The sequence below is a fragment of the Ictalurus furcatus genome, chromosome 25 (assembly GCF_023375685.1).
Source record: "Ictalurus furcatus strain D&B chromosome 25, Billie_1.0, whole genome shotgun sequence".
Lineage (NCBI taxonomy): Eukaryota > Metazoa > Chordata > Actinopteri > Siluriformes > Ictaluridae > Ictalurus > Ictalurus furcatus.
This window is the reverse complement of record NC_071279.1, coordinates 12,930,078-12,942,864: the sequence shown is the minus strand read 5'-3', so window position 1 is coordinate 12,942,864 and position 12,787 is coordinate 12,930,078. Positions and strand designations below refer to the sequence as shown.

Sequence of the window (12,787 nt, the reverse complement as noted above, 5' to 3'; positions counted from 1 at the left end):
CCTCTTGGTCATTGACGTTCAGATTATGAGCCAGTGAAGGCTTAAAATATCCAAACAAGAAAATGTACAAGGACTCCAATCAAACATTTTCACCTTGAAACGTGCAATAATGCGTTTGTTTTGATAGCTCCGTCTCCGTGATACTTTACCAAGAACCAATAAAAACAATAGAAGCCATCACAGAAATTCTAATGGTTTCCACTACAAATACTGTTACAAACCATCAGCCATCCATTAAAATCATTACCGTCACTAATCCTTAATGGTTTCCACTACAAATACACTTACAAACCATCAGCTATCCATTAAAATCATTACCGTTACTAATCCTTAATGGTTTCCACTACAAATACACTTACAAACCATTAGCCATCCATTAAAATCATTACTGTTCTCGATCCTTGGTGTCCAAATGCCACCAATAGAAGGAAACAAATTACCAGTACAGACCCAAAGGACCATTAGAGTTTCCATTAAAACCAATACAATTCTAACCATTAATACCATTACAAATTCTATGAAGGTTTCTATTGTTTTTTTTCAGCAGGGATCACTGACATCTAGACAAATCCGTAATAACGTAAATGAAGTCCAGTTAACGTTTGGCTTTCCGATTCTTGATAGAACACATACATTATATTTTATTATATTAACAAAAAATATAATAAATAACTTGATATAACAAAAAAGAATAAAGGTTTACAGGAATACCGAGTTTAAATGCATGTTCATAAAGGTGCACAGAACAGAAAAATGACTAACACTCTTAGATAGTCTTAGATTTGTATGATGTTTGGTTATTTAGAGGTTTGATCACACTGAAAATTTATCATCATTTTTAGCTCGTGAACTGCTTTTTTAGCCCATTCTACTTCCTGTTAAACCAGTCTCACGAAGCCCCTCCACCCCTGCATTCTTTGATTGCAATAAAAATGAAGGCCTAGAATGTTTTGGCATGCCTCTTGAGTCACTTTGGATTTTCTCATCACACACACACACACACACACACACACACACACACACACACACGTCTGCATGGTCTCACCCGGAGTGAAACAAGATTTCTTACATGTCTGAGAGTAATAATAGTCCTGTCAGTCAGGAGCAGTCTGGCACACTCACCCCAATAAAACCCTGATCTGTCATTTTCCTACTCAATCACTGGAATCCTCAACCATCTAACACTACACTCTATAACCTGACCCGACACCTCTGACAAATATGTTATTCACCTCCTGTACTTCAAAAAGCTAAACACTCACTTCCCGCCACTAAAAGGCATTATCCGAGCTTGTTCCTGCCTGACCCAAATCTGATCTCCATCTCAGGCTCCCACCCAAAACCCCATGCGCTGGCTCCCTGTATGTCCTAGCTCTGTGCTCTGCTCTCCTTCCACAGAGATGCAGGGAAAAACTTTCCACAATCTCTCGCTTTCTTTCTTTGCCATCTCATCCTTTTCTCTCTCCTCCCTCAGTTCGAGCGGCTTCGACGATTAACGTTCCAGCACCCCGCCCTTCAACCCCATGCCCTCTCTCTTTTCTTTCTGCTCACTCGCTCACTCGCTCGCTCTCTCATACAAACGTCTCCTCTTGCACACGGTTCACCTTTCTCTTCTGTTGCATTATACAACTTTTCTCATTCTCCTTGTCCTACTAACCATCCCCCCCCCCACTCTCTCTCTCTCTCTCTCTCATTGTAATTGCTTACACACCACATAAAATAGATCCAGACTGTTTTCTTTTCACCCTCCTTTTACAAGCAGCATGGAGCATGGCTCACTGAGACTACAATTTCTTCCTCTCTCTCTCTCTCTCCTGGTAATCCCATTTGATGGCGATGTCTCCTCGGCCGTTACAGAGAGGAATGTCTTCGGCTCGCATTCCTCTGGGTCCCATGCACACGCACTCTCAATAGAGAGACAGAGAGAAAGGAAAGGAAACCAATCTGAACAGGGTTGAAGTCAGCCAGCGAGAAAACGTTACGAGAGCCAAACCCTCGGTCAGCACCCCACTGGCATGAAAGCAGTTAATACAAAGGCCTTTTATAAACTAAGCCAACTCATCATCATCATCATCATCATCATCATTCCTCATTACTGTACCAACCAAAGACTGTGCAGTGCAGGACAGAGCTACATTTCAAGACCTCCTGGAAGAGTTCATTACTGCTCTGGGCTGAGTTTCCAAAAAAACAAAAAGCATAATCTAATCTGACAGAGCGAGCACCACATTAAGCTCTGTACAAGTTCTCTTAAACGTTATGAGGATTTTAGGAAACTTTCCCCCTATCCAGCACTATTCCTTAGACTTCTAACTTTCTCTTGTTCTCATTGCAGAGATTTCCCCCCATAAACAGACCCTAAAGCAATGAATGATTGATAGATAGATAGATAGATTAGATAGATTAGACAATATAGATAGATACACACATACACACACGTTACTGCATGTGTGTGAGGTCAATCTACTGTACCTGGCGTGTAGACAGGATGGAGGTGTATCTACCTTCTCCTCCTCACATCTCATCTCACCTCACATCATGTCCCTCTATTTCTTTCTGTCCCATTATAATGCACTCAGTATGACTGACCCATCACATCACTCCAAAACCAAACAAGTCTGCATTTAAGCCGCTGGAGGACGAAGTGACATTTACTAAAGGATGTATCTGACACTGTTTATTACTTTTTACAGAAAGGTAAAGTTTGTACCTTGACTCTTTCCCGCAGCGCGCACTTCAATCCTGGAGCTCCTCAGCAGTGAAAACGGAGTTAGTTTTGTGTGTGTGTGTGTGTGTGTGTGTGTAAATGTGAGAGAGTGTGTGAGAGAGTGTGTGTGTCAGCCAGACGCTACAGGTTGTAGTGCTTCTTTATATGTGCGCGCGCCTGAGTGACTCTGAGTCGGTCTCGCGCTCCCTCTGGCCGCTATGCGCGTGCCTGACTCACACAGCAGTGCTGCCTGCACTCTCACTCAGCAGCGTTTCACTGTAAAAGACCCCCCTTCATAATAAAAGCTCGCCTGCTCCCAGTGTTCCAATCGTGTCCAAGCTCTTGGGCTGGCCGGGGGGCGGGGGAATATGTTATATTTTCGGTTTCAATTTTTAAAAATAAATAAATAAATAAAAACACTGTAACCCGATTATATAACATAATGACATAAAACATTTTTTATTTACTTTAGTACTTGTTTTATTTGTTATTTTTTTCATAATTATGTTAGATGGCTAGTTACAACTGTCTGCTAGTGAACTAACATAGCCTTACTTAAAGAAAGACTACTTGTGTATTAAAATTATAACCTGGCGACTGTTCAGGGATAAATGCTTATTCAGTGTATTTAGTAAATTAGGTGTACCGAACAATCACTAAATAATAATAATAATAAGGATTATATCTCATCATTGTTGTGAGGTGCAAATGAGGATCCATATTAAGGATCCTTTCATCTGGTGAAAGAGTTTTCAGACGGAAAAAAACACCTCTCAACTCGCGTACGTGTATAAGAGACAGACTAGACAAACGTAGGAAGTCATATAGAGCCATGAAAATACAAAGTAGATACACAGTACTGTGCAAAGCCAAAAAAAATGCCTCCAAACAAACAATACAAAGAACAATAATCAATAATAAACCCCCAAAAATGTGTGACACTCCTTTGCTTGGATTGAAAAAAAAACAGTCTGTACAGGATTTCGCAGACTTTTTTTGTGATTGCTGCAACCAAAAACGCATGATTTTGCTGCAGCTTTTTTCAAAATTTACGGTGTATCTCGCAGAGTTTTCTGTGGTTTTCTGCGGAAAACTACTCGAAGTGGCAAAATTGCAATTGCACGAAATAGTTTTGCATGGTGTTTCGCAGTCATGTTCGACGCATGTGACTTGAAGAGGGCTTCGGCTGAATGCGTGTCGTGATGACGTCACATGACACGCCTCGGCACAAATCTGCGGAAAATCTGCTGTAATTTTGAAAAATTGCAAGCTCCTCCGAATAGATACAGTACATTTTAAAATGGCTGCAGTTTGCTATTATATAGATAATTTTCCGTAATAGTGCAGCCTGAACCACAAGTCATTGCTGTAGTGAATTATTCCATTTTGTTATGTAGTGACGCGACGGCTTGAAGGCAGACCGGTATGAGCAAGGCACCGCTCAGGTTGTACACCTGTACCAACATAACAGATCAGGCCAGTTCTTTAAATCTGGCCCTCAAGGTCCACTGTCCTTCAGAGTTTACCTCCAACCTCAAACACAATTTTTACAGCAGAATGCTACTACAGAGGACTTACATTCACTGATGCTCAAGAAGGTAACACGATACATTAAAAGCCAGGGGGGTGCACACTTTTTAACAGGATGATTGGTGTAAATTGTTATTATTTTTTTAAACAGCTTATTTTTTCATTTAGTTCTGCCCTTCAGATGCTAAATACGATATTTACATGTCTCCCAGAAGACAAAATACTAACGATTTACACAGATCATCCTGTTCAAAAGTTTACACCCCCCTGGCTCTTAATGTATCGTGTTGCCTTCTTGAGTGTCAGTGAATGTTTGCACCCTTTGTAATAGTTATGTACGAGTCCCTCAGTTGTCCTCAGAGCATCATATAATCACTGTTGGAAACTCAGACTAGAACCCTTCCCATTATAAACTGACCCTGAAAGTAGAACTGTGAGCAATCTTGAGCATTACATTTGGACTTAAGTTCTAAACAACAAGAATGTGCAAAAAATTTATATATGTCCATGAACCTCGTAATGTGCTCCAAAGATCAGTTTTTATTCCAAGGAGCTATAAGGACCTTCCTGAGCCAAGATATGGAGAGTTCCTGTAAACAGCTGTATAACCAAAACTCATTGTGTGCCTTGACACAAAGATGGACTCGTAGTTAAATCAAGTAAAATAAACTCTAAAAAAGCTTTTGCAATAACAATACATAAAGGTAATCACTCTAAAAAAAAATGAGGAAAATTAAAAAAGGTCAAGCAACCTGCATTGGACCAGTTGAGATGGACTGACCCTACTGCGTCATCACAATCAGACTCCATCAGTCAGTGAACATGTGTACCTGTTAGCATTAAATATAACAGCGATGGTTATAAAAACTGTGTGAAAAGCACTAGCAATCTATACATGATTAGTCCTAAATGATTATAATGATTTTATCATAGGTTAATATCTTATTTTGTTTTTGATTGAATCACCACTATTTTTGATTTTAAAGTGTCACCAAAATGTCTGTCTTATTAATTACATCACAGATATAAGACTTGTTTGCAAGAAACACATATGCCAACACATATGACACACACTTTACTGAAACACATAACCTGCCAACTGTCATCGCTAAGTCACTGATTGACTTCACCCGGAAACAATGCAATTCCCTGAGCTGTGCGTGTACGAATCCCTTTGTGTGTGTATGTAACCTCAGTCCCACATACCATGGGGCTCTCAGCGGACTGGAGGCTTTTAGATTCTCAAACAGAGGATCAGGAAAGTCTTTGTGTTTCCATTCTGTCAGCATCCAAGTGTCCTGCTGTGCCGTGTCTCATTTAAAACATTGCATATTTCTGAACTCTCTACTTTGTTATTCATTCTCTCTCTCTCTCTCTCTCTCTCTCTCTCTCTCTCTCTCTCTCTGCTAACATACAATCAACATTTTCACTTTCTCCACTTCATTTTCAAGCTTGTGTTTCTCTTTAACTTCGCTTCAGAGCAAGTTTACCACAATGATCTTGACGGCTTGTTACACAATTACACCGATTCATATTGTGGATGTGTCTTCTGCAGAGCTGCTCTGTTTCCTGTGCCCACTCTCAATCCATCTTCCTCGGCATCTCTGTCTCCTCCTCAGGCTTTCCTTCCTCTTAGCCAACCCTTAAAACTAGCAAACTGTGACCTCATTTCCCCTTTCAATCTTGACAACGTGTCATTCAGGCTGCCAACTCACCCGATGTTCTTCACCCAGATATAATACAAGATACATACACTATGTAGTCAAAAGTATGTGGACACCTGACCTTCACACCCATATGTACTTCTTCCTCAAACTGCAACCACAAAGTTGGAAGCACACAACTGTACTGAATGTATTTATATGCTGTAGTATTACAATTTCCCTTCTCTGGATTTAAGAGGCCCAAAGCTGTTCCAGCATGACGATGATCTTGTGCACAAAGCGAGCTCCATGAAGACATGGTGTGTTAAGGTTGGAGCGGAAGAACTCGAGTGTCCTGCATAGAGTCCTGATCTCAACCCCACTGAACATCTTTGGGATGAACTGGAACTGGATCCGCCTCATCCAACATCAGTACCTGATCTCACTAATGCTCTTGTAGATATATGAACACAAATCCCCACAGCCACGCTCCAAAATCTAGTGGAAAGCCTTCCCAGAAGAGTGGAGCTTATTATAACCGCAAAGGAGGGCAAAATCAACAAGCACATATGAACGTGATGCTCAGGTGTCCACATACTTTTAGCCATATAATGTACACCATTACATTATTTTGTTAAGTTCAATAAATTGTTCTGACTGTTTTTGAATGTTGAAATAAATGCCATCATGGCACTGATAAGTCACTAAGAACCTAAGATACAAATGTACAAATGATGAATGAAACACCCATGCATTTATAGGTTTAGCCAATTCTGTTCAGAACCCTGCCCATGACACAACCTATGTAAACAATACTATCTGTAAGTAGGCTATGTGATATGGAGTTCGCACCTCACAATACCTGTATTCCCATATTATATGTACATTAGTCTATTACGGAGTTAAATTAAAATACATTACATTAGAGTGCACTGAACACAGCAAGATATGATTGTACACTAATGACTGAGAATCAACATTTGAAAACCCTGCACTAAAATGCAATTTCCCAGTGTAAAAAGCATAGATTACTGCGGGAGAAAATGTAATATAGTGTGTGGATGTACTGGCCTGTGACTGTTCACAGGAGAATGACGTTCCCTCATCAATGAATGAAATATATTCATTGTAGTTATGTCATATATGTCATGTGTCAATGTCGTTATGTCAATGTCGTTCCCAGAATATGTTCTGCGAAACACTTCTCCTGCATTATTACATCTCGTCTCGTGCACTAGACATTGTTATTTCATCTGCATCCTATGCTGCCATGGGTCCATTCCATTTTATATGTCCATCCATTCATTTTCCATACTGCTACACAACCACACATCCTTCCACACAATATGGACGATTCGGAAATGTCAATCAGCCTACAACGCAAGTCTTTGGACTGGGGGAGGAAACCAGTGTACCTGGAGAAAACCCCTGAAGGGGAAGGTGCAAACTCCGCACACACAGAGTGAAGGCAGGATTCGAAACCCCAACCCTGGAGGTGTGAGTCAAATATGCTAACCACTAAGCCAGTCTTTACACTGCATAATAATAATCAGTTGTTAATTCTTAAGTGTTCAGTCATTCTTCTTTAGGAAGTTCAATCCATGCCCAAGTACAGTCGAATACTTCTTTCTAGACATGTTTTAACTAAACCTCTGATAAGCAGCTAGAAACTTTACTACGTGCATATTTAAAAAATAATAAAAATAAAAGCTAGCAGTGAATGTTTAAAAAAAAACCCATAACAACAGTCACATTTCAATGAAAAAAAAGATTTGTAGAGGTGGGCACATACTTGTGATTTAACATCAACTAGGCAAGTATGTCATAACTATCAAAATGTCACCCCAGCCTATGCAATAAAGCCCATAGGTCTAATTTAGTCTTGTATAAAACTCACTATTGTATGGTGTACATGCCTCAGTAAAACACTGCTGTGCATGTCCCTTGGTTATTTCTTGCACATATTTTCCTCTGTAACACACTTACTCTTTCCACAAACCATTCCTAGACTTCAACCACACGCAACGCCTCTACAAGAAAGTGATTGTTAATACACCATTAACCGCTTTACAAGCTACACCTCATAAAGCGAACCCTGCTGCTGATGTGAACAGTGCTGAGTCACATGAGAGGTATGTGTCTGGGCCTGACCAGCGTGCTGGCGCTTTACATCAACTATAAGCAGTAGAGCTTTCCTGCTATTAATGTGTGACACTAACTTCATGGTAAATGCTCGCACATTTTCTGTATTCTGACCAGAAGTGATGCTTCATTCTTTTCATTCATAGTTTTTCTCAGACGCTACAACTCAGACAGAAATGATTCACCTGGAACATTGTTTGAAGTCTGATTTATCTAAAAGCATATACATCATCATACATTACAACACAACATCATACAAATTCCCCACCTCGGGGCTGGAGAGAGCTGGCTGGTGGATGGGAATTGGCAGTTGACAGAATTGGGAAGAAAAATATATACTCAAGCTTATAGCTGAGCAGTCTGGGGTTTATGGATCTTGCTCAGAGGCCCAGCAGTGAACTCACAACCTTCTGTTCACCGGCACAGAACCTAAACGTCTGAACTATCAGTGTACAATTATATACTTGCAATCCTTACTCTACCATCTAAATAAGCTTTGTAAAATGTCATGCTTGGAAACAAAGCCCTTAATCATAAACACTGTCACTTGGAGCAACGTCTTCCAACTTCAGCTCGACGGATGGCATGCAACCGTCTTAAAACTGACCACATCTCTGCCACGTGTCTGACCGAACAGAGAGACTGTACCGAGACGTTGAACTTTCTTATAATAGAAACGTGACCGATATACAACCTCACTAGAATGCCGTATGCACAGTGACCACATTGTAAGCTGCAGTTTTTATTAGTTTAAAGCTAAATAAACCCTAGCATAACCTCAAAAACCAGCAAAGGCCACCACACTTCTAATAAAGTTTCAGTAATGTATGAATTAGCAGCAGTGCAGCACACAGAAAGTCAAATGCATCCAAATAAACTAGACAGTGCTTCATGGACGTGTGCAAAATTGTTGAGCTGGAGAAATCAGTGGGAACTGGGAAATCTAGAAAGAAATTAGAGATGCCAGTGGGGGAGAAAAAAAAAACAGTTTGAGAGCATGTGAACCACAGTTTGCTGCAGTTGTCTTTGGTCTCTGTAGCAACAGCCCCACAGTGGTGGGAAGGATTTTGTGAAGACTGCGCTCTTTTAATCTGAGCGGAATGAGAGCAATGCAGCCAGCAAGTCCTGCTGCCACTGCCAAGTATGTCCACATGCAATGTCTAGTTCTTTAAGAAGAATTAAAGGCTTGACCGGATTTGTCGACGTGTGGCCCTCAGCTGAACGTCTTCAAGCTTAAACTGCTTTAAGGCCAGTCTTAACTAACTACTAGTAGACGTTTCACAAATGAACATAATGACTGAAAAGATCTCTCCTCTAACCTTCATTTAGGCTCTACCAGTCATAAACGAGACTAATTTGATGTCAAATGACATGTTTTGTTATGTGTTGCAGTATTTCAGGTGTGTGTGGCCCAGATCCTCAATGCCTGGTCATGATTTCATCTCTAGCCCTAGGCATGGAGTACACTGACCCCTGACCTGAGGTAGTGCGTGCTTGTAGGCTGTCTTCACCTTGACAGGTTCCAGCATGTTTTTATTTCACAGCATCGTACATCTAGGACTCAGGCACAGTTTCTGAGCTACCATTTACTATCCATTCGTATCCAAAATCTATTTTAGTGATATACGGTATATAATGTATAGATTGACAAGGCTAAAGACACCCCATAAAAAATTCTGAGCAGCATTTTCAGTGTCCTCTGTTGCTTTAAAAAACACTCACAAGCCTTCCTCTGTCTACAAATCCACCGCACCCCTCTATTAAAGCTTTGAATTCTTAGTGGATGCCTTTTGGGAAAATGTGCAAGGCTGAGCAGCTTTGTTCACGTTGTAGGCAGAGCTAATTTATTAACCGAAACTACAGGGTGTCCCAAAAGTCTCCATACATAGGGGAAATTAACACTTTTTAGGAAAACGTCTTCCAAAATTTTTCATACTTAGTTTATATTACGTATATTTTTTTCAGATAAGCTTTAAAAGGGTCTTTGACAGAAGAAGAATGTATTGAAATCATTCTCATGGCTGGATCGGGAAGCTGTCGTAAGGTCACGATGGAAAACAGGAAACATGGCAAGCAAAAACACTGGAAGTGTTGCGGAGCAACCGAGAAGTGGACGTCCACAAACATCCACTGACGAAGGCACGACCCATGTGGTGTTGGAATACATAGTCCTCTATGTATGGAGACTTCTGGGACACCCTGTAGTGAGATGCACTGCGCAGTGTTTCATAGGTATCTTTAAAGTGCATCTATTATGGTTTTAAAACGTGCCTAATTTTGTTTTAAAGCTCTCATACAATAGATTTACATGCATAAAGGTCAAAAAACAATTTAATGTGCTCATAATTTAAACTGCAGCATTATCTTTTTTCTCCCCAGTGTCAAAAACAACTCATTAAATGGTCCGTTCTAAATGATTCATTCTAAACTCCTCCTTTCAGAGAGCATACTCTGTTCTGATTGGTCATATGTCCCAGTCTGTTGTGATTGGTCTACCGCTGTCAGCGAGCAGCTGATGAAGACCAGAGGCGGGGCTTTTTGTTACAAACCTACATAGGTTAGTACAGGAAGTAAGTCTGGAATTACTGATGACTCTGTTCAGACAGCTGTTCAGAATCGGTTCCTTCTTTTGGGAGTCAATAACTCTGTTTGTCCTGCGCTTTGATTTTTGAAACTTTACAGTTGTTTTTACATTCACTAACAGCTCTATAACATAAGGAAATATCTGAAATACCATAATAGGTCCACTTTAAATGTATGTGATCATTACAGGTCCACATAAATTTTTTTGATGAACAAACTGCATCCTTAAGAGACTAAAAAAAATTCCATTGACATGTGATTATACAGTACATGGAGATTATAATTACTGCTTTTTATTGATGAATTTCTATCATGCCTACCAACAATCTACACAGAAAAACTAGTGAAACCCCTAATCAAAGGAGGCCATAATCAAATTCCCAGTGGCATCATTTAAATGTGGTGGAGCCATAATTATTTGTTTGCCTTTTTTTGTGGGTTTGTGCCTGCCGAAATTCCATTGGTAGTGTTAACAGAGTGGCTATATGTAGACGACGAGACTAGCTTTGAAACACACACACACACACACACACACACACACACAAACACACACACACACACACTACGTTATAATCGGATTCTAATTCAAAGGGGTCCTGTGAAATGTCTCACCAGGCCAGCAAACACATTCATCAACCTGAGAAAGCAGATATCAGACACCAGCCATAGCTTACACTTCATTCATCACACACATGCACACTCGCACACACAGTTTAACAAATGAAAGAGCATATATTGCCTCAAGTCACACATCTGCAAATGGACAGCCCCTCACCCCCCTTTCTCTCTATCTAGACACACACACACACACACACACACACACACACACACACACACATCTTTACAAGCTCCAGGTGTTATCGGTGCAGTACAGTATAGGTTTCAACCTCAGTGGGGCATGTACCAGTAAAACCTCGCAATATTTTCAATTCATTCAGCTCATAAATCACACAAATGCAAGCACAATGATAAACTTTTCATAATGATGAACTCAACCTCATAACTCATGTGCTCATAATTGTGAGGTATTTATGATGCTTATCAGTTTAACATTTTCTCATGAGTTCCAGTTTTTCCTGTCTTACTTAGTGAAGTTTTTTTTAAGCATTAAACACACACACACACACACACAAATCCAGGCCCACTGAACACTTTCATTTATTCTCTTGCTGTATCTCTTTGTCCCCTCCTGTCCTCTCCTCCTGCCTCTTTCCTGTGCTGAAGGATGTTGGGTGGTACTTATTACCTACTGGCTCCTTGTCAAATTACAGAAATGTTTCCTGGTTCTGACAGAGCAGCAGAGGTAGAAATCAAACATGAACAAAATCGACTATAGGACATGAATCAAAGATCTGATCTGTTACAACGTTGTGTTAAAATGATGCTCCAGTCTAATATTCTAAGCTGACATGAATAAAAATGTATGACTTGCTAGAGGGATTCATTTACACAATTGTAGCTGATTAGCACGAACTTTCATATATTATTAGAAAAAAAAAAAGTTTTTGCAATAGTGATAGTTATTATTATTATTATTATTATTATTATTATTATATTACATAGATCTATTACATAGTTGCATCCATAGCGCACGGATAACACATGTCCATTTGAGCCATAAAACAGGGGTCAAATGGGGCCAGAGGATGTTGGCAATGTAACAACGTGTTGTGTATTACAGCCACTGTGGTCAGTTTACACGCCAGCTGGGTTGAGCGCAGAGCATCAAAGCAACAGCATCATGACAACAAACGGCTCGGCCTTACCACTGAAACAGGAGATGCTCTGGAGAGAAGTTCTTCAGGGTTTACTGAGAGAACAGCAACCATCCGACACACTCAAACTTTCCGTTCATCTTCCAGTTGCGTTATGCAATTCAGGTAATGGTTTAATTGCAAAGTTAATTAACTCAAACCTGGTACGTCAGGAAAGCTTTAAAAGACAACAATTCGCAGCAACTGCAAGTAAACATGAAAACATCATTAGCTTTACGGCAATGAGATTAGGCTCACGACGCAGGTAGTATCCAGGGAGAAATAAGCCGGAACATGGAAACTATGAGTGTACAGGCCAGGGGTCAAAGTACCAGTGTGAATGTTGCCATGGTGATGGTGAGGCCACACAGAGCAGGGCTGATAAGCCACCACATGGCATGCAGCAATGACCCCTCGGTAATTATGTC

At 40.3% G+C, this 12,787-nt stretch overlaps 1 protein-coding gene across 4 annotated transcripts in view; it reads right to left on the bottom strand.

The window, feature by feature from the left end:
• palld (palladin, cytoskeletal associated protein) overlaps positions 1 to 12,787 on the bottom strand; it is a 105,411-nt gene that overhangs the window by 27,971 nt on the left and 64,653 nt on the right. The window contains exon 1 of one of the 4 annotated variants that reach the window (XM_053614523.1): positions 1,070 to 1,158. The exons of the other annotated variants lie outside the window; for them this stretch is intronic. Coding sequence (XP_053470498.1) covers positions 1,070 to 1,071 — 2 coding nt within the window. The 5' untranslated portion in view covers positions 1,072 to 1,158. Of the gene's footprint in view, positions 1 to 1,069; positions 1,159 to 12,787 lie in introns of those variants that run through there. 4 annotated transcript variants of the gene reach the window in all.